This window comes from Chiloscyllium punctatum, chromosome 2, assembly GCF_047496795.1.
Source record: "Chiloscyllium punctatum isolate Juve2018m chromosome 2, sChiPun1.3, whole genome shotgun sequence".
NCBI classification, from domain to species: Eukaryota; Metazoa; Chordata; class Chondrichthyes; order Orectolobiformes; family Hemiscylliidae; genus Chiloscyllium; species Chiloscyllium punctatum.
Window position 1 is genome coordinate 132,269,045 of NC_092740.1, and position 23,536 is coordinate 132,292,580.

Here is a 23,536-nt window from a genome sequence, read left to right on the forward strand (position 1 = left end):
CGGTATTACATTTCGAGTTTAATGAAATTTAATCTAATTAAAGGGATTGCTTAGTTAATTTCTTTTTATCTAGATTGCTTGTGGGTGTTGAGACTAATGAGTGTCCTTTGCCTTTGGAGAGCAAAAAAGAAGCAGATCATTGCAAGAGGCTATCTGAAACGAATATGTAATTTATGAAGATACCTTGGCTATGTTGAGCAGTTTTGAACTATAAAGATAGATAACATGTAAATTTCTACAATTATTTACTTGGTGTAATTGCAGAAAAAAAAGTGCTGAAGGTTCCCTGTTACATTATTCATAGTGAATCAGAGTTAGACTGCTGAAAGCAGAAGGAGGAATACAATGCACATTTCTACTGAAGTAATCTGGAAAGAATCAAAATCAAAATACTGCAGATACTGGAAGTCTGGGATTAAAACAAAAAAATACTAGAAATACTTAGCAGATTTAGTTGACTTTTGGAGAGAAAATCAGAGTAAATGTTTCAGGTCCATGACCTTTTATGAGAACTGGACCTGGAGCTTCAACTCTCCCCGTGACAAATGTTGCCAGACCTGTTGCGTATTTCCGACATATTTTTATTTCCGATTTGCAATGTCCATGGCATTGTATTTCTGTGTAAGCATTTATTGCTCTGTCAATTCTCTTTGAATTATATCACCTTGAACAAATTCTGATGTTCTGTCCAGTAAACTTTCACTTTGTTTCTTCCACTGGGTTCACTTGCTGTTTTGGTAATGTTGTTTGATGAAGTATTAATTAGAATAGTCACATCTCCTTCCTCGATAGTTGCCTCCTGTTCCAAGTTCCTCCACGTGAATGATGACTGAAATTCCATCCTTTGTGTTTTGCATTTGCTAATAAATACATACCTCCTCGGCTTTTCTGCATTCCTTTGTTCCCCTGCATCATAAGATCCATGTTCAATGCTATGCAACCTCACATACACCTGCTTGACTTCTCTCTCTTCAGCTGTATCAATATTGTTTTCATCTGCGGTTTCTTTTCATCCTTTACCTCATCCTGTGCTTTAAATAAAAGCACTATTTGTAGCTTTCACGTCTGAATGATCATACATTGGTTCCCAGTTAAATAGGTCTCAATTATAAAATTCTTACCTTTGTTTTCAAATGCTTCCAAAAGCTCAGCAATCCCCAGCCACAACACATTGTATATGCCTGCATTCCCCTCATCCTGGCCTTGTGAGGATCCCTGGTTTCAATTCCTCTGTCACAGCAGCTGCCTGACCTCCTGAGCATTTATAGTAAATTTTATTTCAGATTTTCAGAATCCACAGCATTTTGTTAGAATCATAGTGTCATAGAGATGTACAGCATGGAAACAGACCCTACGGTCCAACCTGTCTATGCTGACCAGATATCCCAACCCAACATCGTCCAATCTGCCAGCACCTGGCCCATATTCCTCCAAACCCTTCCTATTCATATACCCATCCTAATGCCTCTTAAATGTTGCAATTGTACCAGCCTCCACCACATCCTCTGGCAGCTCATTCCATACACGTACCACCCTCTGTGTGAAAAAGTTGCTCCTTAGGTCTCTTTTATATCTTTCCCCTCTCACCCTAAACCTATGCCCTCCAGCTCTGGACTCTCCGACCCCAGGGAAAAGACTTTGTCTCTTTATCCTATCCATGCCCCTCATAATTTTGTAAACCTCTATAAGGTCACCCCTCAGCCTTTGAGGCTCCAGGGAAAACAGCCCCAGCCTGTTCAGCCTCTCCCTGTAGCTCAGATCCTCCAGCCCTGGCAACATCCTTGTAAATCTTTTCTGAACCCTTTCAAGTTTCACAACATCTTTCCGATAGGAAGGAGACCAGAATTGCATGCAATATTCCAACAGTGGCCTAACCAATGTCCTGTACAGCCGCAACATGACCTCCCAACTCCTGTACTCAATACTCTGACCAATAAAGGAAAGCATACTAAACGCCTTCTTCACTATCCCATCTACTTGCGACTCCATTTTCAAGGAGCTATGAACCTGTACTCCAAGGTCTCTTTGTTCAGCAACAATCCCTAGGACTTTACCATTAAGTGTATAAGTCCTGCTAAGATTTGCTTTCCCAAAATGCAGCAACTTGCATTTATCTGAATTAAACTCCATCTGCCACTTCTCAGCCCATTGGCCCATCTGGTCCAGATACTGTTGTAATCTGAGGTAACCTTCTTCGCTGTCCACTACACCTCCAATTCTGGTGTCATCTGCAAACTTACTAACTGTATCTCTTATGCTCGCATCCAAATCATTTATGTAAATAACAAAAAGTAGAGGGCCCAGCACCGATCCTTGTGGCACTCCACTGGTCACAGGCCTCCATTCTGAAAAACAACCCTCCACCACCACCCTCTGTCTTCTACCTTTGAGCTGGTTCTGTATCCTAATGGCTAGTTCCCCCTGTATTCCATGAGAGCTAACCTTGCTAATCAATCTTCCCTGGGGAACCTTGTCGAACGCCTTACTGAAGTCCATATAGATCACATCTACTGCTCTGCCCTCATCAATCTTCTTTGTTACTTCTTCAAAACACTCAATCAAGTTTGTGAGACATGATTTCCCACGCACAAAGCCATGTTGACTATCCCAAATCAGTTCTTGCCTTTCCAAATACATGTACATCCTGTCCCTCGGGATTCCCTCCAATACCTTGCCCACCACTGAGGTCCGGCTCACCGGTCTATACTTCCCTGGCTTGTCTTTACCGCCCTTCTTAAACAGTGGCACTACGTTTGCCAACCTCCAGTCTTCTGGCACCTCACCTGTGACTATCAATAATACACATATCTCAGCAAGAGGCCCAGCAATCACCTCTCTAGCTTCCCACAGAGTTCTAAGGTACACCTGATCAGGTCCTGGGGATTTATCCACCTTTAACCATTTCAAGACATCCAGCACTTCCATCTCTGCAATCTGGACATTTTGCAAGATGTCACCATCTCTTTCCCTACAGTCTATATCTTCCATATCCTTTTCCACAGTAAATACTGATGCAAAATATTCACTTAGTATTTCCCCCATTTTCTGTGGCTCCACACAAAGGCCGCCTTGCTGATCTTGGAGGGGCCCTATTCTCTCCCTAGTTACCTTTTTGTCCTTAATATATTTGTAAAAACCGTTTGGATTCTCCTTAATTCTATTTGCCAAAGCTATCTCATGTCCCTGTTTTTCCCTCTTAAGTATACTCTACTTCATTTTAAGCTGTGTTTCAACTATACAGAGTTAGTCTCTGTATATCATTCCATTTTGGGCACTGTACCTCAGCATGGTATATTAACATAAGAAGTTGTACAGCAGAGATTCAAAGCTGTGATCACTGGACAAGAAGGATTAAAATATGACGACAGGTTGCATAAACCTAGGCTAATTTCTTTTGATTTTAGAAAAGTGAATATGGATTAATTACATTAGATGCAGAGAAGCTGTTTCCTTTGGTGGAACAAGAACAGGAGGGCAGAATCCGAACATTTGAGTTAAGCCATATAAGAGTAAAATGAGGAAAATTTACTCAAAAAAAAGATGTAATTGAAACTTGGGACTGATTGTGAATGCTTGTAGTCTTCACGACTGAGATTTGCAGTTTTTCTTTTGGGTAAGGGTGCCAAGGGATGTGGGTTAAATAGTTTTGAATGGCAAATCAGCCATAATCAAATTAAATGGTGGATCAAGGCTAAATGGGCTGAAGAGGCAATTCCTAAAACTGAGTTTTGTTTGTCTGCTCTGTGTATCACTTTGACATAATTTGTGTGTAATGATAAAACAATAATAGCAACTTGTATTCATAGAACATCTTAAATTTAATAAAATGTCCCAAGACACTTCACAGGAAAATATAGCATTGGGTCAAATACAGAGGTGTTCAGTCATATGACTAAAAGGTTGACCAAAATATTTGTTTAAAGCAAGAAAGTGACACAGATAGGCAGCAAAGTGTAGGAGTGAAATTTAAGAGCTTGGCTATCAATAGTTATGAAGTTGGACAGAGTTGACTTGAGTGATGACATGGATATGTGGTGGAGACTCAACTTGGGATTGAATATGACTCCAGGGCTTAATCACAGAATGTTGCTATAGTGAGGAAGAAGGGAATCGTTTCAGTCTTCACAGTATTTAATTGAGCAAGGTTTCCGTTCATTAGTGATAGAGGTTGCATGAGTCGTGTGATCATTTTTTATTTGTTCATGGGATGTTGGGTATCACTGACTAAGCTAGCATTTATTGTTAGTCCCTAATTGCCTTGGAGAAGCTGGTGAAGAGCTGCCTTCTTGAACTGCTGCTGTGTTCTGCTTGGAGGTAAATGAACAGTGCTGTTAGGAAGGGAGTTCCAGCACTTATATCCCATGTCAGTGAAGGGACCAGTGGTATAGTTCCAAGTCAGGTGATATGTGACTTGGTATGGAATTCCCTTCTTAATGGCACTGTGAGCCAACCCACAGCAGGTTCAAGAAGACAGCTCACCACCACCTTCTCAATGGCAACTAGGGCTGAGCAATAAATGTTGGCCAGTCAGCGACACCCACATTCCAAAAATGATTTTAAAAATGTGGCAGAGTTTATTGTTTTGGAAAGTGCTGCCTAAGGATCCTAGGTGAGTTAGTGTACCACATCTTGTAAATGTTGTACATTGCTCCCATATAGCTCTGTTAGTGAAGAGAGTGAATGTTGAAGGTGGTGGATGGGCTACCATCAAGCAGGTTGCTTTGTCTCAGATGGTGTTGAGCTTCTCGAGTGTTGTTGGAGGTGCACTCATTCTATCATATGTAAATTGTGCCTAGTATATGGTGGATAGGCTGTATGAGACATGAAGCAAATTACCTATTGCAAAATTCCTACCCTCTGACCTGCTCTTGTAAATGCAGCACTTATATCATTGGTCTGGTTTAGTTTCTGGCCCATAATAACTCCCATAATATTAATAGTGAGGGTTCAGTGATAGAAATAGTATTGTACATCCAGGGGAGATGGTTAGATTCGCTACCATAAAGTGCAGTCGATGCTGGGACAGTGGCTAAATTTAAGAACGAGTTAGAGAGATTTTTAATTGCTAATGGATTGAAGGAATATGGAGAGAGAGCAGGAAAATGGGGTGAGGAGCATATCAGCCTTGATTGAATGGCAGAACAGACTCAATGGGATGAATGGCCTAATTCTGCTCTGATATCTTATGAATTTATGAAGATTCTGTCTTGATGGAGATGATCATTGTCTGGAGTTTGGATTTCCATGCAACACTGGAAGAGACAAGAGCATTGCTGATAATGCAGATCTGGATGTCATTCGTGTACGTGATGTGTTTTCTCATGTGTTGTCAAGAGTCAAGATCTAGATGAAACAAAGGAGTGAGCCAAGGGTAGATCCTTGGGGGGTATAAATCAGGAAATGAAGTCACCGTTAGAGATTATTTGGTTATGGTTACATTGGTAAGAATGGAACTTGCTGAGAGTCGTCTTTCATAGCTGTGTGACAGTGGAGAGAGATTGGAGAAGGATGATATGGTCAATCACATCAGAATCTGCAGACAGCTTGAGAAATGGAGGAGGGAAAGTTTACCTTTCCTACCATCACAAAGTATGTTGTTTGTTACTTTGGTAAGAGTTGTTTCAATACTACAGCAGAGGTGGGAATCTGATTGGAGGAATTCAATATTGACTTTTAGGAAAGATGGACGTGAGCTTGGAAGGTATGGCAGCATTCGAGGAATTGAATTGAATTAAATTTATTGTCACAAGTATCGAGGTACAGTGAAAAGCTTTGTCTTGCAGATCACATCGCTAAATAGCATAGATAAGTAAATAATAGTTAAACAGCAGCAAAACAAAAACATAGGAACAGGTAAGTGCTAAGAGTTTGTGAGTCCATTCAATATTCTAACAACAGTAGGTAGAAACTGTTTTGAAACGGCCTAGTGCATGTGTTCAGGCTTCTGTACCTCCTCCCCGATGTTAGAGGTTGTAAGAAAAGCATTGCCAGAGTGGGATGGATCTTTGAGAATGCTGGCCGCCTTTCCTTGACAGCAGACCTGGTAGATGGATTCTATAGATGGGATATTGGCCTTTGTGATTGTCTGGGCCGAGTTCACACTCTCTGTAACTGTCTCCGATCTTGAATGGTACATTTGCCATACCAGATAGTGATACATCCAGACAGAATGCTCCCGATGGCGCACCTATTAAAGTTGGCAAGAGTATTCGCCGTCATGTCAAATTTTCTCAGCTGCCTGAGGAAGAAGAGACGTTGTCCACATGAAGAGTCCAAGATAGCTTGTTGTTGATGACCACTCCCAGGAGCTTGACACTCTCCATTTGTTCCACCTCTGTGCTGTTGATGTGCGGGGGTGGGGGGGCGATCGTCAATAATGAGTTCCTTGGTTTTGCTGGCATTGAGAGTGAGGTTGTTCTCAGTGCATCATTTTCACAGGTCTTCCACCTCCCATCTACAGTCTGTTTCATTGCCATCTGAGATTCGACTGACTATGGTGGTGCCATCAGCGAACCTGTAAGTGGCATTAGTCTGGTATTTGGTGATGCAGTCATGAATATACAGCGAGTACAGTAGAGGGCTGAGTACACACCCCTGGGAGACTCCAGTGTTGAGTGTTAGTGACAATGAAATATTGTCCCCAGTCTTCACTGATTGTGGCCTGTGGGTCAGGAAATTGAGGATCCAGCTGCAGAGAGTGGGGCTTAGTCCGAGATCACTAAGTTTAGTAATCAGTCTCAAGGGGATAATAGTGTTGAAGGCTGAACTGTAGTCGATAATTAGGATTTTTACGTGGCTGTTCTTGGTATCAAGATGATCTAGGGAGGAGTGAAAGGCAAGTGATATGGTATCTGACATGGATTTATTGGTTCGATAAGCAAATTGGAGCCGGTCAAGAGTAGTGGGGAGGCTGGAGTTGATTAATATCATTCAAAGCACTTCATGACCACCAAAGTTAGGGCCACTGGGTGGTAGTCATTGAGACATGCTGCATGAGCCTTCTTTGGCACAGGGATAATGTTGGCCCTCCTGAAAGAGGCAGGGACAGCGGCCTGCTGCAGGGAGAGGTTGAACATGTCTGAGCTGACCTCTGCCAGTTGATCTGCGCACACTCTGAGTGCATGACCTGGTACTCCGTCTGGTACCATCGCTTTCCTTGCATTTACACGAAGGAAAACTGATCTGACCTCTGATGCAGTGACTGTTGGGATAGGTTCGTTAATAATTGTTGGAATAGGTGTTACCTCTCCGCCGAAATTCTGCTCAAAGCGAGCATAGAAGGTATTGAGACGATCTGGGAGGGATGTGTCATTCTCTGCTATCTTGCACTGTCTCATTTTAGAACCTGTGATATTCAGTCCTTGCCATAGTGGCTGGGTGTCGGTCTGGGTCTCTGGTTTGGATTGGTATTGGTCCTTGGCTGTCTTAATGGCTCTGCAAAGGTCATACTTGGATTCCTTATATTTGAGTGGGTTTCCTGACCTGAAGGCCTCACACCTGGTTTTTAGCAGGCTCTGTATGTCCTGATTCATCCAGGGTTTCCTGTTGGGGAACACACAGATTGACTTCCTCGGTATGCAGTCCTCCACAGACTTGCTGATAAAGTCTGTGATGGTGGTGGCCTTCTCGTCCAAGTTACCTGCGGACTGTTTAAACATGTCCCAATCAGCTGATTCCAAACAGCACCCGAGTTGATGCTCTGCCTCCTCTGACCAGGACGACACCCTTGCTCCTGTAAAAATGCCATCCCTCATTCCCAATTCCTCCACCTTCGCTGTCTCTGTTCCCAGGATGACCAATATCACTATAGAAAATCCCAGATGGCTTCCTTCTTCAAAGACAGCAATTTCCCCCTTCAGCATGGTTGATGATGCCCTCCAGCATGTCTCCTCCACTTCCTGCATCTCTGCCCTTGAACCCCACCCCCTCAACACAACAAGGACAGATCTCCCTGGTCCTCACCTTCCACTCCACCTTCATATACATCACATCACCCTCTGCCACTTCTGCCACCTACAAAGAGACGCCATCTCCTCCCCCCCCATCATTGTTCTGAAACGACCCTCTGCGACTCCCTTGTCAGATCCACGTCTTATACCAATCCTCTCCCCACTCCCCGCACCTTCCTCTGCCACTGCAGAAAGTGCAAAACTGTGCCTACACCTCTCCCCTCACCTCTGAGCAAGGCCCCAAAGGATCCTTTCACATCCAACTGGGATTTACTTGTACCTCCCCAAAGGTCACCTACTGTATCTGTTGCATCCGATGTGGTCTCCTGTACATCGAGGAGACACAACGCCAACTTCCAGGTCATTTCAGGACATCTCTGGGACACCTGCACCAACCAACCCCACCCCTCATGGCTGAACATGATTACTACCCCTCCCACTCCTCCAAGGACATGCAGGTCCTGGGCCTCCTCCATTGCCAAACCCTAACTACCCGACGCCTGGAGGAAGAAGGCCTCATATTCCACCTTGGGACCCTGCAACCACACGAGATTAATGTGAATTTCACCAATTTCCTAATTTTCCCTCCCCCACCTTAACGCTGTCCCAAGCCTCCAATTCGGCACTGCCCTCTTGACCTGTCCATCGTCTTTCCCATCTATCTGCTCCACCCTCCTCTCCGACCTATCATCTTCTCCCCCACCTTCATCTGCCTTTCACATTCCCAGCTACCTTCCCACCCCAGCCACACCCCTTCCAATTTATCTCTCAGCCCCCCCCCATTAAACTGTTAAATGAATGAAAGATGTCGATGCTATTATAATCACTATTTTAATTTAGTATTGAACAGTTTCATTTCATCATGATTTGCATTTATGTGTTATCTCTTCTCACCAAGTGTCTTACATTTCTGTAAATTACTTGAGATGCAGTGACTGTGTTAGAAACAAAAATGCAACCATTTCGCTGCGATCTCGCCAGGTAGTGGAGAAAATGTTTAAGGTGATGGCTTTTTTTGAATTAAAGTGTGGGTCAGTTTTCAAATAAAAACACATGTTGCTATCTTATGTCATTTTTCTTGTGCCAATTTAAATGCTATGATGATTAGGAAATTAATACTTTTCTTGTGTGTTGTAGCCTTAGGTTTAATGGAGCAGTGATAATTGTCGAAGATATTTGTGAGTTGTTCAACTTCTGCTTCTGAGTGTATCAAAATCCCCATATGTCGACACAATGCAAAGGCATTATTACTATGCGATTGCATCAATTAATGAAATTAGTGATAGTGAAAACCATGGCCCTGAAAAATTAATAAATAGTCCTTAAAATATTTCAAAAGGAGCCCTGATGTGTGCCTTCATCCCAGAACGAAATCCTGTGAAGTAGGAATCCACTGTATTTCGATAATGAATGATCTTCCATTCATTGCAAAGTTACCTAGGAATTTTGAGCAAGGCTGAAAAATTGCTTACAAATCAAATAATGGAGAATTGCAGCAGATCTGACAGTATCTGTACAGAGAAAAACCGAGCTAAAGTTTTGAGTTCATTGTTGACTCTTTTCAGCTGACAAACTTTAACAGTTGTTCTTTCATCACTCTTTATGTTGCAAAATAAAACACAATGCTATTGGAAAACCTATGCACAATCTTGTGAATTTTAGTATTATAGAATTGTTTTTTCTATATATACTTCAAACAAAAGTTCATCTCTTATTTAATGGCTGAGCAAATGTTTTTGCAGCACACCACTGATGACATCAATGAATGTTTGCCAAAATGTCCTGTTTTACTGCTGTCCAGACGTTTGCATTGAAAAGGAAACATATTAATCCACAAGAACTGATAAATGTTCAAAGCATTTAGGAAAAGCAACAGAAATGGGGTTTTTTTGCACATTCCTTTGTGTGAATTTGTGACAAAATGATTCAGCCTGTAAGTAAAATTAAAAATAAAGCACATTACTTGCACCAATGAAATTTGATCACCTTGCATCTGGAACACTTCGCTTACCGAGATTTTGAGTCAAGGAGCTACAACTGTGAATTCCCACCAGCCCTCCAAACATTTTTGTTGAAGTATGTGTGAAATAAGTGCTGTCTGGTGATCTTATCAGCTCATCTGTTTTCTGCTCCATGATTATAATAGTATTATGCGCAGTTCATAGGGGACCAGGGTAAGCTTGCATCTCTTGAGATTGTCTATTTTCCTTGTCCAAAGTAAGAATTTTTTAAAGAAAAACATGTCTAGTGAAACAGCTAACTTCTATGAGCATGACTTTTGTAAAATGTGTAACATTACTTGGTGATGGTTCCATGTACAAGTGTATTGTACTTTACTGAAGTTACAACTTAAAAGGGAATCCACAGTACTTTTTTTTTGCAGACCTTTAGTAAAGGTCAGAACCACCTTTCACCATGATATTTCAATAATTTGTATATTTCTGGTAACATGTGCATTGTTCATTGATTAAAAAGTATAGAATGCCAATTATTTAAGTATACTAATATTCTACTTACAATACATTTTATATTGGAACTGAAATTTATTGCAATCTCTGTTTACATTTGATCAAGTAACCAAGATTGAAATAAAAGCATGGTTTTGTAGGGTTATTACTGCTGCCTAAGTATAGTATTGTGTGGTTTTGGATGCTCGTATCCTCCAACTAGACAGTAGGGTGCGCAGATACATGCTTTATCTTGCCGAAAAGAAAGACATGTTGGCAAAGTTTATTGTCTTGCACTCATCAAGACAGATGAGAGAATGCCAAATGTCAAGTAAACTGTACAGTTTACAGGACAGAAGGGATGCAGATGGATTAGGGTTGACAAGTCGAATCTGATTGACCATTGCTTGGGTGAAAACAATGGGATGTCCGAGGATATCCAAGCTTATAGTTCCTTATTGGTTTCTCCACGGCCATACCTTGATAATCAGAATAGATGAGTGAACCAATCAATATTTCTTTCTCCTATGATACAATTGTGGTGATCATTTGAAATTTGAGTTCTTGCATTTGACCTGAGCAGTATGAGGCAACATGTCTGTCTCCTTAACGATATATGCTCAATGTGATACATTCTGGTGAGAGTCATGAATGTGAATAATATTCAAAAGAAAAACTTCCTTATGAATTGTTGAAAAAAGACAAAAGCTTTTCGATTTATACTTATTGTGTCGACTTTAACATGCTATTAATACAAAGGGAAAGCAACCTTTTTAATACAGTATAAAAAAGAATTCTGATTGGATACCACATGGACTTTGATTGTAGAGATGTTGCCGTAGAGAATGCACCAGTTGGATGATGATTGACGTTTTGTGGCCAAGCTTTCATTGATAGTTAAGCAAGACAGGTTGACTCAACTGGTCTAGCTTTTATCCTGAGAAATGAACCAGAGAATGTCTGTCACCTGTTTTGTTCAGTTTGCTGTTTGTCTACAAAGAACAAGGTACTGTGTCCTAATATATGTAGCTTTGAGTTTATTTCATTAATTTTAACTTGATTGTCAGTATAATTCTTCATACGTTCTGGATTATTTAATAAGTTTTATCCAATCAAAGAATCACATGGATTTTGAGTTTTATAAGGATAGACTGATCAGGTTTTATCTGTATCTTACTTATTACAACTGCTGAAGGAATATACTGTATCAAACATGGGATGGACAGCCTAAATTCCTCACATCAATCAGCAGTGAAATTCATATCACATATTACATGTCTGTGTGAGAGGTAGAATGGCCTTTTGGCTTGACAGCAGCATCTTGTTAGTGGTGAATATAATCTGTATTGCTGGAGTATAGTAGCAATGTGAAACAGTTTCATCTGTTGTTCAAATGTTTGGGATACTTTCCTCTACACATTAATGTGAGGGAGACCAGGCACTTTTCAGGACCAAATGTGATGGCCTTAAGTCTGTTCGTAACTTTGTATGAAATACAGTGGGAGATTATCTGATCAGAGGAGCTATTCTCCTGCAGGAAAGCTTTGATGTGCCCTATTTCAGTATCAAGCAGTGAAAAAATGGCTTGTGCTTTATTTACAAGGTTTCTGCTCAGGCCAAATGTTGAGCTTGTAGACCCAGAGGAAACCTAATGTGTACATTGACCAGTGAGGATTGACTTGTAATAGATGTAATTCCAGCCGATTTCTCAACTAGGACATCAAGCAAGGGGAGCTCATTTGCCTGCTTCATTTCAAAGGTAAGGTTTAATGTAGAATGGAGCCCATTAAGGCATGAAAGGATATTTGAAAATACTTCTGTCTACGGCAAGCTTATCTTCACTGGTCAATAAATGTGCAGGAATTCGTATGGTTTCACACACAACGTTTGGTCTGTCACTTGTGGTCATGAAATTGAGCAGCATCTGAATAATGTGGCCTGTGTATGGGAAATAACTATGATATTGAGAATATGAAGTCTATTTGCAAGCATAGAGTCTAAAAGATCTTTAAAACCTTGTAAAATATTTTCCGCATTGATTACCATCATTTTAAAAATTATCAGAATGGGAGCATGTACCAAAAATATCAGCCATGCCATATATATTTTTATTTTGTATACTATGCTATTCCAGCACAATTTGGATAAGAACTTAAGGTTCCTTGAACTGAGGTTATCTGAACAATTGTTGAGATTTAAAACAGAGCCAGCTTCCATTTCACTCACTGCTTGAGAATAATTTTATTCTAGCACCAGGTTTCTCAGTCCTCCTGGCTATGATGTCTTGGACAACATGGTGAAGAAACATAACAACCATTGTTCAAAATTAGCAATGACATGAATTTATTGGTGATTATAGTGTCATAGAATCGCAGAGATTTACAGCATGGAAACAGACCCTTTGGTCCAACTCATCTGCGCTGACCAGATACTGTAAACTGATCTAGTCCTATATGCCAGCATTTGGCCCATATTCCTCTAACCCATTCCTATTCATATACTCATTCAGATGCCTTTTAAATGTAATTGTACCTGCCTCCACCACCTGCTCTGGCAGCTAGTTCCATAAATGCATCACCCTCTGCGTGAAAGGGTTGCCCCTCAGGTCCCTTTTAAATCTTTTCTCTCTCACTTTAAACCTGTGCCCTCTGGTTTTGGACTCCCCTATCCTCAGAAAAAAAGATCTGGACTATTCACATTATCCATGCCCCTCATGATTTTATAAACCTCTATAATGTCACCCCTCAGCCTCGGCTACACCAGGAAAAAAGTCCCCGCCTATTCAGCCTCTCCCTTTAGGTCAAACCATCTAATCCTGGCAACCCTTTTGAGTTTAACAACATTTATCCTATAGGAGGGAGCCAGAATTAAAAGCAGTATTCTAAAAGTGTCCTGTACACCCACAGTATGACCTCACAACTCCTATACTCAATGCACTAACCAATAATGGCGAGCATGCCTAATGTATTCTTCACCACCCTGTCTACCTGCGACTCTGCCTTTGAGGAACAATGCACCTGCTCCACTAGGTGTCTTTGTTCAGCAACACTCCTCAGGGCCCTATCATTAAGTGTATAAGTCCTGCCTTCACAAAATGCAACAACTCATATTTATCTAAGTTAATCTCCATCTGTCATTCCTCAACCCATTGGTTTATCTGATCAAGGTCCCTTTGTTCACTGAGATAACCTTTTTCACTGAACACTACTCCATCTATTTTGGTGTCATCTGCAAACTTCCTAACCATACCTCCTATATTCACATCCAAATCATTTATATAAATTCTTTATCAATTTAGCAGTTTAATTTCTGCCCATGCAGTCTTATTAGGGGTCAAGATACAAGTGTGTGTTGGAAGCCCAGAGTCTCCCACACATATTGGAATTTGGGCATGTGATCACCTGTGATTTTCTATCCACTGAAATACACAAGGTCAGTTTGTCAATACGTACCTCAGAATGCAAATGTCGATATCATAAATTGTCTAGTATTTAGTAGATAATACAAAAATAGGCTGTCTGCAATGATAGGGTATTGTGTCTTAATATATGTATCTTCTCGTCGATTTAGTGAATCTTAAATTGGTTTTCAGCATATTTGTTCACACAGTCGGGATTATTTAGCAAACATTGTCCAATTACGGAATCACTTTTGGTTTGAGTTTTATAAGGACAGATTGGAAGGGTATGAACAGTACCTTGCTTGTATCTTGCCGCAACCATTTGAAATCCAAGAAGAAAACGACACTGACATCTCTCATGCAACTTTGGTATGCAGATGACAATGCTGTCTGTATTCTTTTGGAAGAAAATTTTCAAGCCTCACTTAAAGCCTTCACAGAAGCATCCGAAAGAATTGGTCTAAGCCTCAACTTCAAAGCACTCAAGTCCTTTACCACCCCATTCCCAGTCAAAATTCCAGTCTTTCCTTCCATTGAAATCAATGGAAAAATTCTCCCAAATGTGGAATATTTACCTTACCTGGGAGCCACATCTCAGCTAAGGCTGATATTGAAGTGGAGGTCCAACATGCTATCCATGAATGTCATCTTTTTGCGCTGAAGGATGAGAGTCTTCAATGACAACCACATTCATGGTGACGCTGAGAACCTTATGTATAACGCAGTCATCCTTCCAGCTGTTTGATATGTCTCAGAAACTTGGACTATGTATAGACACCACCTCAAAGCCCTCAAAAAATACTATTAATGATGTTTGAGATGGATTCTCAGCATCAGCTGGGAGGACAGGAATACTGACATTAGCATCATTGAAGGCACCAGTGGCATCAACATCAGGGCCATGATAATTCAAAACCAAGTTTGCTGGGCTGGGTACATGTCTAGGATACCTGAGATCTGTGCCAACACAAATTTTCTGTGTCCAGACCATGGAAGACACTCAAACAAGAGAAGGGATAAGAAAGCATTTTAAAGATTCCCTAAAGACTTAGCTCAAAAAGTTCAACATTGACATTTAATGCAAGGCAGGCCCTCACTCAGAATAAACTAGCATGGAGAAACCTCCTGTGTGGAGGGACACAATTTTTGAGAATATCTCTTGGAGATAGAAGGAACCAAAAAGGAGCCTCAGAAAGGAATGCCAGTGATTTCAAGTCCAAAGACAGATCACACTTATGGAAATGCCTAGCAACACCAATAGTGAGAGATGCAGCTCTCAGATTGGGTGCAAGGACCCACAGAACCCATGATCACTGACATAGAATTTCCTGAGTGGACCTGTTAATAAGTGATTGCTGATGACTGACAATAGGCTGTGTCAGCTGACACTGCCAAAACATTCTAATTGTGCATGCATAAAGTTTTGTTCATGCTCCCTTTGAAAAATACCCTGCCAGTGAAAAATATGGTGACTAAGTAAGTTTAACGAAATAAGATTTTGGTAGTGCAGAACTTAGAACATTGTTAGAAAGAGACATTTTGACTTCCACTCATCAGAATTGAAATGCAAGAAAACCAAGCTTAGGAAGGAAAGAACACATATGGAATTATACAGAATAATAAGAGTGCACTGATTGGTTGGACATTTGACTTGCTTGAAGATGCAGATGGAGCAGTTAACATTTTAAAAGTTTCAATTTCATGTCTTCTCAGCTATGTTTAATGGAGGAAATATGTCAGATTGGCCTCAAAGTGATATTTTTAATTTTTGAGTATGCAAATGCCATTCTGATAAGATGTTTGGAATAGAAATGTTTATGATTCAGGTGGAGGCCAGCTATTGAACCTTATTGGCAGAGAAATGTTATCCAGTTTAATGCTACTATTTAGGTTAGTAAAATGCCCTGTTGGTTACCACATGTCAGGTGCATATCCAAATAATTTATATGTGTGATGAGGGTTTCTACCTCCACAAACCTTTCAGACAGTGAAAAAAACCTCTTCAATGTTCCCTTTAATCATTTACCAATTACTTTAAATCCTCTGATTATTGACCTGTCTAACCTCACTCTAGGACCTCATATTTTTATACACCTGAATTTTACATCTTCCTTTAACCCCCTCAGTTTCACAGAATACACTAGGAAAAAGTGAGGACTGCGGATGCTGGAGATCAGAATCAAGATTAGAGTGGTGCTGGAAAAGCACAGCAGGACTGGCAGCATCCGAGGAGCAGGAATATCGACATTTCGGGCAGGAGCCCTTCATAGAATACACCCCCTGTCTAATCAAGCTTTGCTCATAGCTAACATTCTTAATTTCCAAAAGAATTCTCATAAATCACTTGTAAACCCTATCCTATGTAATCACATCCTTTTTGTATCATAGTAGTCTTAACTGTACATAGTATTCCATCTGTGGTCTAATGGGTTTCATATGGTTCGAGCATAACCTCCCTGCTTTTATACTGTTATGCTACAGCCAATAAAGAATATCCGTGTGCCTAATTTGACTTGCCTCTGTACCTGTCTAGTTATCTTTAGTGATCTTTGGAAAGCATTCCAGTATGTTTCATTTCCTGTACACTTCTCAGAATCTTTCCATTATTATGTATTTCCTTGTATTGTTTGTCCTCAAATACATTACCCCATAATTCTGCTAAATAATGGGAATTATACTTGCAAGCATAACGGTTTCCATTTATGAAACATTTCTAGATGTGATTGGTATGAAAATGGTCAAATGTTATTTCTTTGTAAATCAGCTGTTCTTTTTAATATTGAGAAACTTTTCAGTTTTAGCTCTTTGTATTCACAATCAATGATCAGCTATTCAGTTATTTTCCTATTGTGCATGTTCTTATTCGTTTGATTTTGTTTCAAGTCACAGGTAGACCTTAGTTTTATGCTTTAGTATTTGGGAGCTGTTTTTACGACTGCTAAGAAACAGATCTCTTTGTCATCTTGCAGTATGAACCTTGGTGAAGAGCTGGACCAGTTGAGGGTGCAGTCTGCTACGGACAAAGTTACCATTCAAGAACTATCCATATGCCTGCAGCGAGAGCGAGAAGGTGGGGATCAGAATAGAGTTCAAGAATTTGAATTATTTGATATTCATGTATTTAAATTACACCATTGCATCATCATATATTGTTTACAACCTCTTGGTGTCTAAACCTTTGTAGTAGGTATTTGAAATAATGGGATCTAATAGGGTGGCTGACTTGTGTAACACTGCTGTTTAGTCAACTAATTGCATTTTAAACATTTATTGATGTTGCTGGCTGAGTCGGTATTTGTTGCTTAGGCTAGAAGGTGGTGGTCGGCTGCCTTCTTGAACTACTGCAGTCCATGTGTTGACGATACTCCCATTGTGATGTTACGGAGCGAGTTTCAGTATTTTAACCCAGTGATGATAAACAGTGACATTTTCCAAGTCAGATTGATGTGTGATTTTCAGAGGACCTTGGAAATAGTGGCATTCCCATGCATCTCCAGGCTTTGGCATGGGTTTTCTAAGTGAAATAGACAAACTATATTTGACTGGGCTTTGGTAAGTCTTTGTAATGCATCTTGTAAGTGATATACAGTGCAGTGGATGCACTGGCTTTATGAAGGGAGTAAGCAATTATGGTGGTGGTTTGTGTGGCCACCTTGCTGGCTGTTTTAATTTCGATTATGTTGATCTTCTTGAGCACTTTGGAGCGATATCCATCCAGGTAAGTGTATTGTACTCCTTCTGACCTATACCTTGCATACAGGAGAGAAGTTTTGGAAGGTGGTGTTGAGTCACTTGCAGCAGAATACTCAGTTTCTGACTTGCTTTTATAGTCACATAAGAAGTAGGAGCCGGCAAAGACCACTTGGCACATTAAGCTTGTCCTGCCTTTCAGTATGATCATGGCTGACTGTTAGCTTTAACTCCATTTTTCCACCTGCTCCCCATGTCCTTTGATTCCCTACGGTACCACAAGTTTGTCTGAAATATATGCAGAAATTGTTGGAGAAACTCAGCAGATTTAATAGCATCTGTGGAGGGAGAAGCAGAATGAACATTTCAAGTCTGATCTGAGTCTTGTTTAGAACGCTGCAGAATTTTTCTGTGCCTCAGTCTTAAGTATGCACAGTGATGGAACATCTACAAACCTTAGAGAGTGATGATTCCCAAATTTTGCAACAGTTTGAGTGAAGAGATTTCTCCTCATTTCAAACCTAAATGACCTACCATTTTTCCTGAGGCTGTTCCTTCTTTTTCTGGTTTCCCAACTCAGGGAAACAAATTTGCAGTATCTAACACAGTTCCTATACTGGTCCAGGTTTTTTTTTGCTGGTGATGTTTAATATCAAGAAGTGGTAGTTAGATTTCTCTTGTTGGAGTTGGTCATGTCCTGGTACTTTTGTGGTAGAAATACTACTTACCACCTATCAGCTTAAACCTGATTGCTGTCCAGGTCTTGCATCAGGTCCGAAGAATAATTACATTGGATGAAAATGCTAACTAACTGTATCTCTCTTCACAGATGGCGCCAAAGCTGGTGAATCTCTCCAGCTCTTTCTGCTTTAATTTCAGATTCCCAATATCTGCAGTATTTTGCTTTTACTTGCTGCATGTGGGCATGACTGTGCTAGTATCAGAGGATTTGGGAATGCAACTGAATGTTGCGTGATCATCAGCATATCTGACCTTGTGATAGATGGAAGGTTATTGAAGAAGTTTGAAGGTAATCCTGCCTTGCATACTGTGCTGTCGGTCTGCTGCAGTGATGCCCTGAGAGCTAAGATGATGGGCTTCTTCGAATCACAACTTTTATTGAGTCATAAAGTCACAGAGGTCACACATTAACCTTTGGACTATTAAGTCTGCACTGGTCAAAAGAAACCCATCTAACTACTCTAATCCCATTTTCTGGCACTTGGCCTACATCCTTCTATGTCGTGGCATCGCAAGTATGCATCTACATTCTTCTTAAATGTTATGAGAGTTTCAGTATTTTAACCCAGGCAATGAGTTCCAGATTCCCATCATCCTCTGGGTGAAAAAAATAATTGTTACATTCCCCTCTGAACCTCCTGTTACCTTAAATCTATAGCCCCTGATTATTGATGCCTCCACCAGGGGGAAGGTTCCTACTCATCTACACTGTTGGTGCCCGTCACAATTTTATACATCTCTATCATGTCCCCCTTTGTCTCTGACTCCAAGAAAACAACCACAGTATATCCAATATCTCTTCATAACTAAAACTCTCCAGTACAGACAATCTTCTTTGCACTCTCACCAATGCAATTATATCCCTCCTATAATGTGGATTCCACAACTGCACATAATGGTGTAAATGTGGTCTAACTGTTTTACGTGGGTCCAGCACCACCTTGGTGCAACAGGAGGCAACAGATAGGAAACTATAGGCCAGTTAGCCTGACCTTGGTCATTGCTAAGATCTTAGAGTCCATTATTAAGGATGAGATTGTAGAGTGCTTGGAAGTACAGTCTCCTGGCTGCTAAAACACAGAAAGGTTGCTAACTTGGCCACACAGAAAGGAATGCTGAATACACTGGCTAAGTAAAACACTGAAATCACAAAACATATACATCAGACATAGTGCAAACACAGCAGCCAGTTGCTAATGACATTAGTATAAATGGCAACAGTTTTTCTGGACGGATAACAAATTACCCACTAAACAAAGGAGAGCCCAGACAGAAAGGCACCGGAAAACCATCTACAAGGTATAAAAGCAGGATTCACTTGCACACTTCTCTCTTGAAACTACTCTTGGAATTGTCTGAGGCCTTCTGCCAAGGCCAGCTGACCATCCAGAAAAAGATGAAGAAAGCACCTTTGCAGAGCCAGAGAGAGAGAGCAACAGTGTCAGTCTACAAGAGACTTGGGAAGTATTGTAATCTTAAGGGACCAGATAGTATTAAAGATTAGTTTAGTATTAAAGATTATTGTAACTTTGTTCCTAATAAAGTTGGGAGTGTTTTATACTGGTGTTTTGTATTCGATGACACAAAAGGTTGGTGGAGCGGTGGACAGTGTGGAGGGCTGTTGTAGGTTGCAAAGGGACATTGACAGAATGGAAGAATTGGGCTGATAAGCGGCAGATGGACTTTGACCTGGAAAAGCGTGAAGTGATTGATTTTGGAAGGTCTGATTTGAATGCAGAGTACAGAGTTAAAAGCAGGATCCTTGGCAGTGTGGAGGAACAGAAGGATCTCGGGGTCCATGAAAATGGATCCTTCAAAGTTGCCACACAAGTTAATGGGGTTGTTAAGAAGGTTTATGATGAGTTGGCTTTCATTAGCAGAATTGAGTTTCAGAGCTGCGAGGTTGTGCTGCAGCTCTATAGAGCCCTGGTTAGATCACACTTGGCATCTTGTTTCAGTTCTGGTCACCTCATTATGGGATGGATGTGGAAGCTTTCGAGAGGGTGCAGAGGAGATTTACCAGGGATGCTGCCTGGATTGGAGGGCATGTCCTATGAAGAAACGTTGAGGGAGCTAAGGCTTTTCTCATTGAGCGAAGAAGGGTGAGAGGCAACTTGATAGAGGTGTACAAGATGATGAGAGGCATAGATAGAGCAAATAGTCAGAGACTTTTCCCTGGGCAGAAATGGCTGTCACAAGGGGGCATAATTTTAAGGTAATTGGAGGAAGGTTTAGGGGAGAAATCCGAGATTGGTTCTTTACACAGAGAGTGGTAGGTGCATGGGATGCGCTGCCAGAGGTGGTAATAGAGTCAGATACATTGGAGGTATTTCAGCGGCTATTGGATGTTAGTAAAATGAAGGGCATGTGGGTTAGTTTGATCTCATTTTGGGATAAAAGGTTGGCACAACATCAAGGACCAAAGGGCATGTACTGTGCTGTTTTGTTCTATGTTCTATGTTAGTACTGGCTTGTGTTCATATTGATTTGACTGCTTCGGGATTATGAGACAGCTGGGCAAGTTCATTCATAACATTTTGGTCGGAGTTGTCTAAATTGTTTTAACAGGAGACTGGACAACAATGGCCAAACAGAGTTGTATTGGCATGGCTTTTTCAAAGGGAGGTCATGCATGATAAATCAGTTAGAATTATTTGAGGAAGTAGCAAGTAAGTTAGACAAGGCAGAACCAGTGGATGTGATATATTAGAATTTCCAGAAGGCCTATGACAAGGTGCTGCACAGAAGGCTGCAAAATAAGATAAGAGCCCATGATGTGAGGGACAGAGAACTGACATAGATAGAACATTGGCTGATTGGTAGAAGGCAGAGAGTGTGGATGAAGGAGTATTTTCCAGGATGGCACGAGTGGAGTTCCACAGGGATCATTTTTGTTATTTCACATTGTTTGTTGACGATCTGGACAAAGGAACTGAGGCCATTATTCTAAGTTTGAAGATGACACAGATATAGGTGGAGGGACAGGTAGTATTGAGAAGGCAGTGAGGCTGCGGAAGGGCTTGAATAGGTTAGGAGATTGGGCAAAGAAGTGGCAGATGGAATACAATATGGGAAACTGTGAGGTTATGTACTTTGTCAGGAAGAGTAGAGGTGTGGACTATTTTCTAAATAAGGAACGGTTTTGGAAATCTGAGACACAGAGGGGATTTGTGAGTCCTATGTTCAGGATTCTCTTCGGGTTAACAGGCAGGTTTATTTCATAGTTAGGAAAGGAAATGCAATGTTTGCATTTATTTCAAGAGGGCTACAATACAAAAACAGAAATGTACTGCTGAGGCTCTATAGAATCTGGTCAGACTGTATTCAGAATGTTGTGAGCAGTTTAGGCCCTGAATCTAAGGAAAGATGAGATTCACAAGAATGACCCCAGAGATCAAGGGCTTGTCATTTAAGAAGCGGTTGAAAACTCTGCATCTGTATTCGCTGTGGGGTGATTTGATTGAAATTCACAGAATAATGAAACGCCTGGATAGTGTGGATGTGGCGAAGATGTTTCTCCGAGTAGGAGACTCGAGGATCCGCAGGCACAGAGTGAAGGAACAATTCCTTGGAACTAAGATGAGGAGGAATTTCTTCAGCCAGAGGGGGGTTAAGTTTTGGGACTCTGCCGCAAAAGGCCGTGGAGGTCAAGTCATTGCGTGCATCTAAGACAGGCTAGATAGGTTCTTGATTAGTAGGGGATCAAGAGTTAGAGGGAGAAGGCAGGAGAATGGGGCTGAGAAACAAATTAGTCTTGATCAAATGGCAGAGAAGTTCAATGGGCTGAATGGTCTATATACTTTATGGTCTTAAACTCTATACATAAGTTAAGAAAGGCTGGAATCCCATGTGTCATCTTAACCACTTTATCTACCTGTCCTGCTACCTTAAGGAACTGATAGACATACAGACCAAGGTTCCTCTGATCCTGGGTGCTTCCCAGAGTCCTACTTTTCATCACTTTGGTCGGTTATAACTTTAAGGAGAATGAAATGGAGAATGGTTCAGTGTTTTTGTCGAGAAACTGATTTCATCCCCTACCTATCAAAATTGTTTCTCAATCTTCTAACTGCTGAGGAATTTAAAAGTAGTCTTTTACTTGCTATTGCTATTATATCTTTGAAGATGTTTTAGAATGTTCCAGGTTTGAAGCCAGTGAGTGAATGTGAGCTATAGCTTGGTATAACAAGTTGAGGTCACAAATATAAGGACTAAGATGCTGTTTGGTTGACAGATAGCTGCTTTGATCTTTGGGATGACAGGGTGATCTACTGTCACAGCTACTCCATAGAGAACCTCTTAAATTGCAGATTCCTGATTTGCTTTTGTTTTATTTTTAGACAAAATTGAAAGTTTTCAGTAGCCTAATTTGCAGCAGGTATTGTGCTTGTGCAGCTGTTGTGAACTTAATGCTTTAGGACAGTAATGAATAGCTCATTTGCCAAGTTAACCAGTTGTCAGCATCAATGGGATCTTCAGAGGGAAACTGTTGTTAGTTTTATCTTAGTGAGTACCTATAACCAGAGAATGAAAGTTGTCTCTACTTATTAAATTATTGTGTCACTGAATACTTCTACATAAAAATCCATTTACAATTATTACTCCAGTGAGTTGCATTGAGCTATTACAAATTATGGAGAAAAAATGGGCATTGAAACAATGCAATGTCAAACTGAGAAGCATTCTTATTATTGGCAAGTCAATTATAGGTGTTTTGATAAAGTTTCTTGCTATTGTTTACTAATTGTTCCAAACTAGAATTGTGAATTCTCTCTGCACAAGTTCACTAATACAGTGAACTTTTACAGTGTCTTGTTAACAAACCATTTTGATCTATATTGGAGCTGAGATCTCATGTTCTTGATGTGATATTGCTTTCCTGATATGTTTGTAAAGACAAGATTTTATTGTCAAAGAATCCAATTATAAATTGTCAAAAATGGCAACTGAAGTCAATGTTGCTGAATCTATCCAGCAACATCAAGCCACTTTAATGCTACAACTTTAACATTAGTGCATTAGTATGAAAGGTACATTGTAAATCTTGGGTCAGGGCTTTAACTGACTCCAAATTAAAGTGAAGGGGGACTTCCTGAATGAATGAATCATCGGTTTGTACCTAAGTCCAGAGTAACAATTCTTAAAATTAGCATTAGTGTTAAGCAGGATCATTTATCACCGAAATTGCAGTTGTTTTGTAAACGTTGTTATCGAGTCTTAGAGATGTACAGCATGGACACAGACCCTTCAGCCCAACTCGTTCATGCCGACCAGATATCCCAACCCAATCTAGTTCCACCTGCCAGCAC

At 40.6% G+C, this 23,536-nt stretch overlaps 1 protein-coding gene across 4 annotated transcripts in view; it reads left to right on the plus strand.

The window, feature by feature from the left end:
- cntln (centlein, centrosomal protein) overlaps positions 1-23,536 on the plus strand; it is a 461,183-nt gene that overhangs the window by 195,403 nt on the left and 242,244 nt on the right. For all 4 annotated transcript variants that reach the window (XM_072589059.1, XM_072589060.1, XM_072589058.1 and 1 more), the window contains one exon: positions 16,766-16,866. In XM_072589059.1, the coding sequence (XP_072445160.1) occupies positions 16,766-16,866 (101 nt within the window). The remainder of the gene's footprint in view (positions 1-16,765; positions 16,867-23,536) is intronic.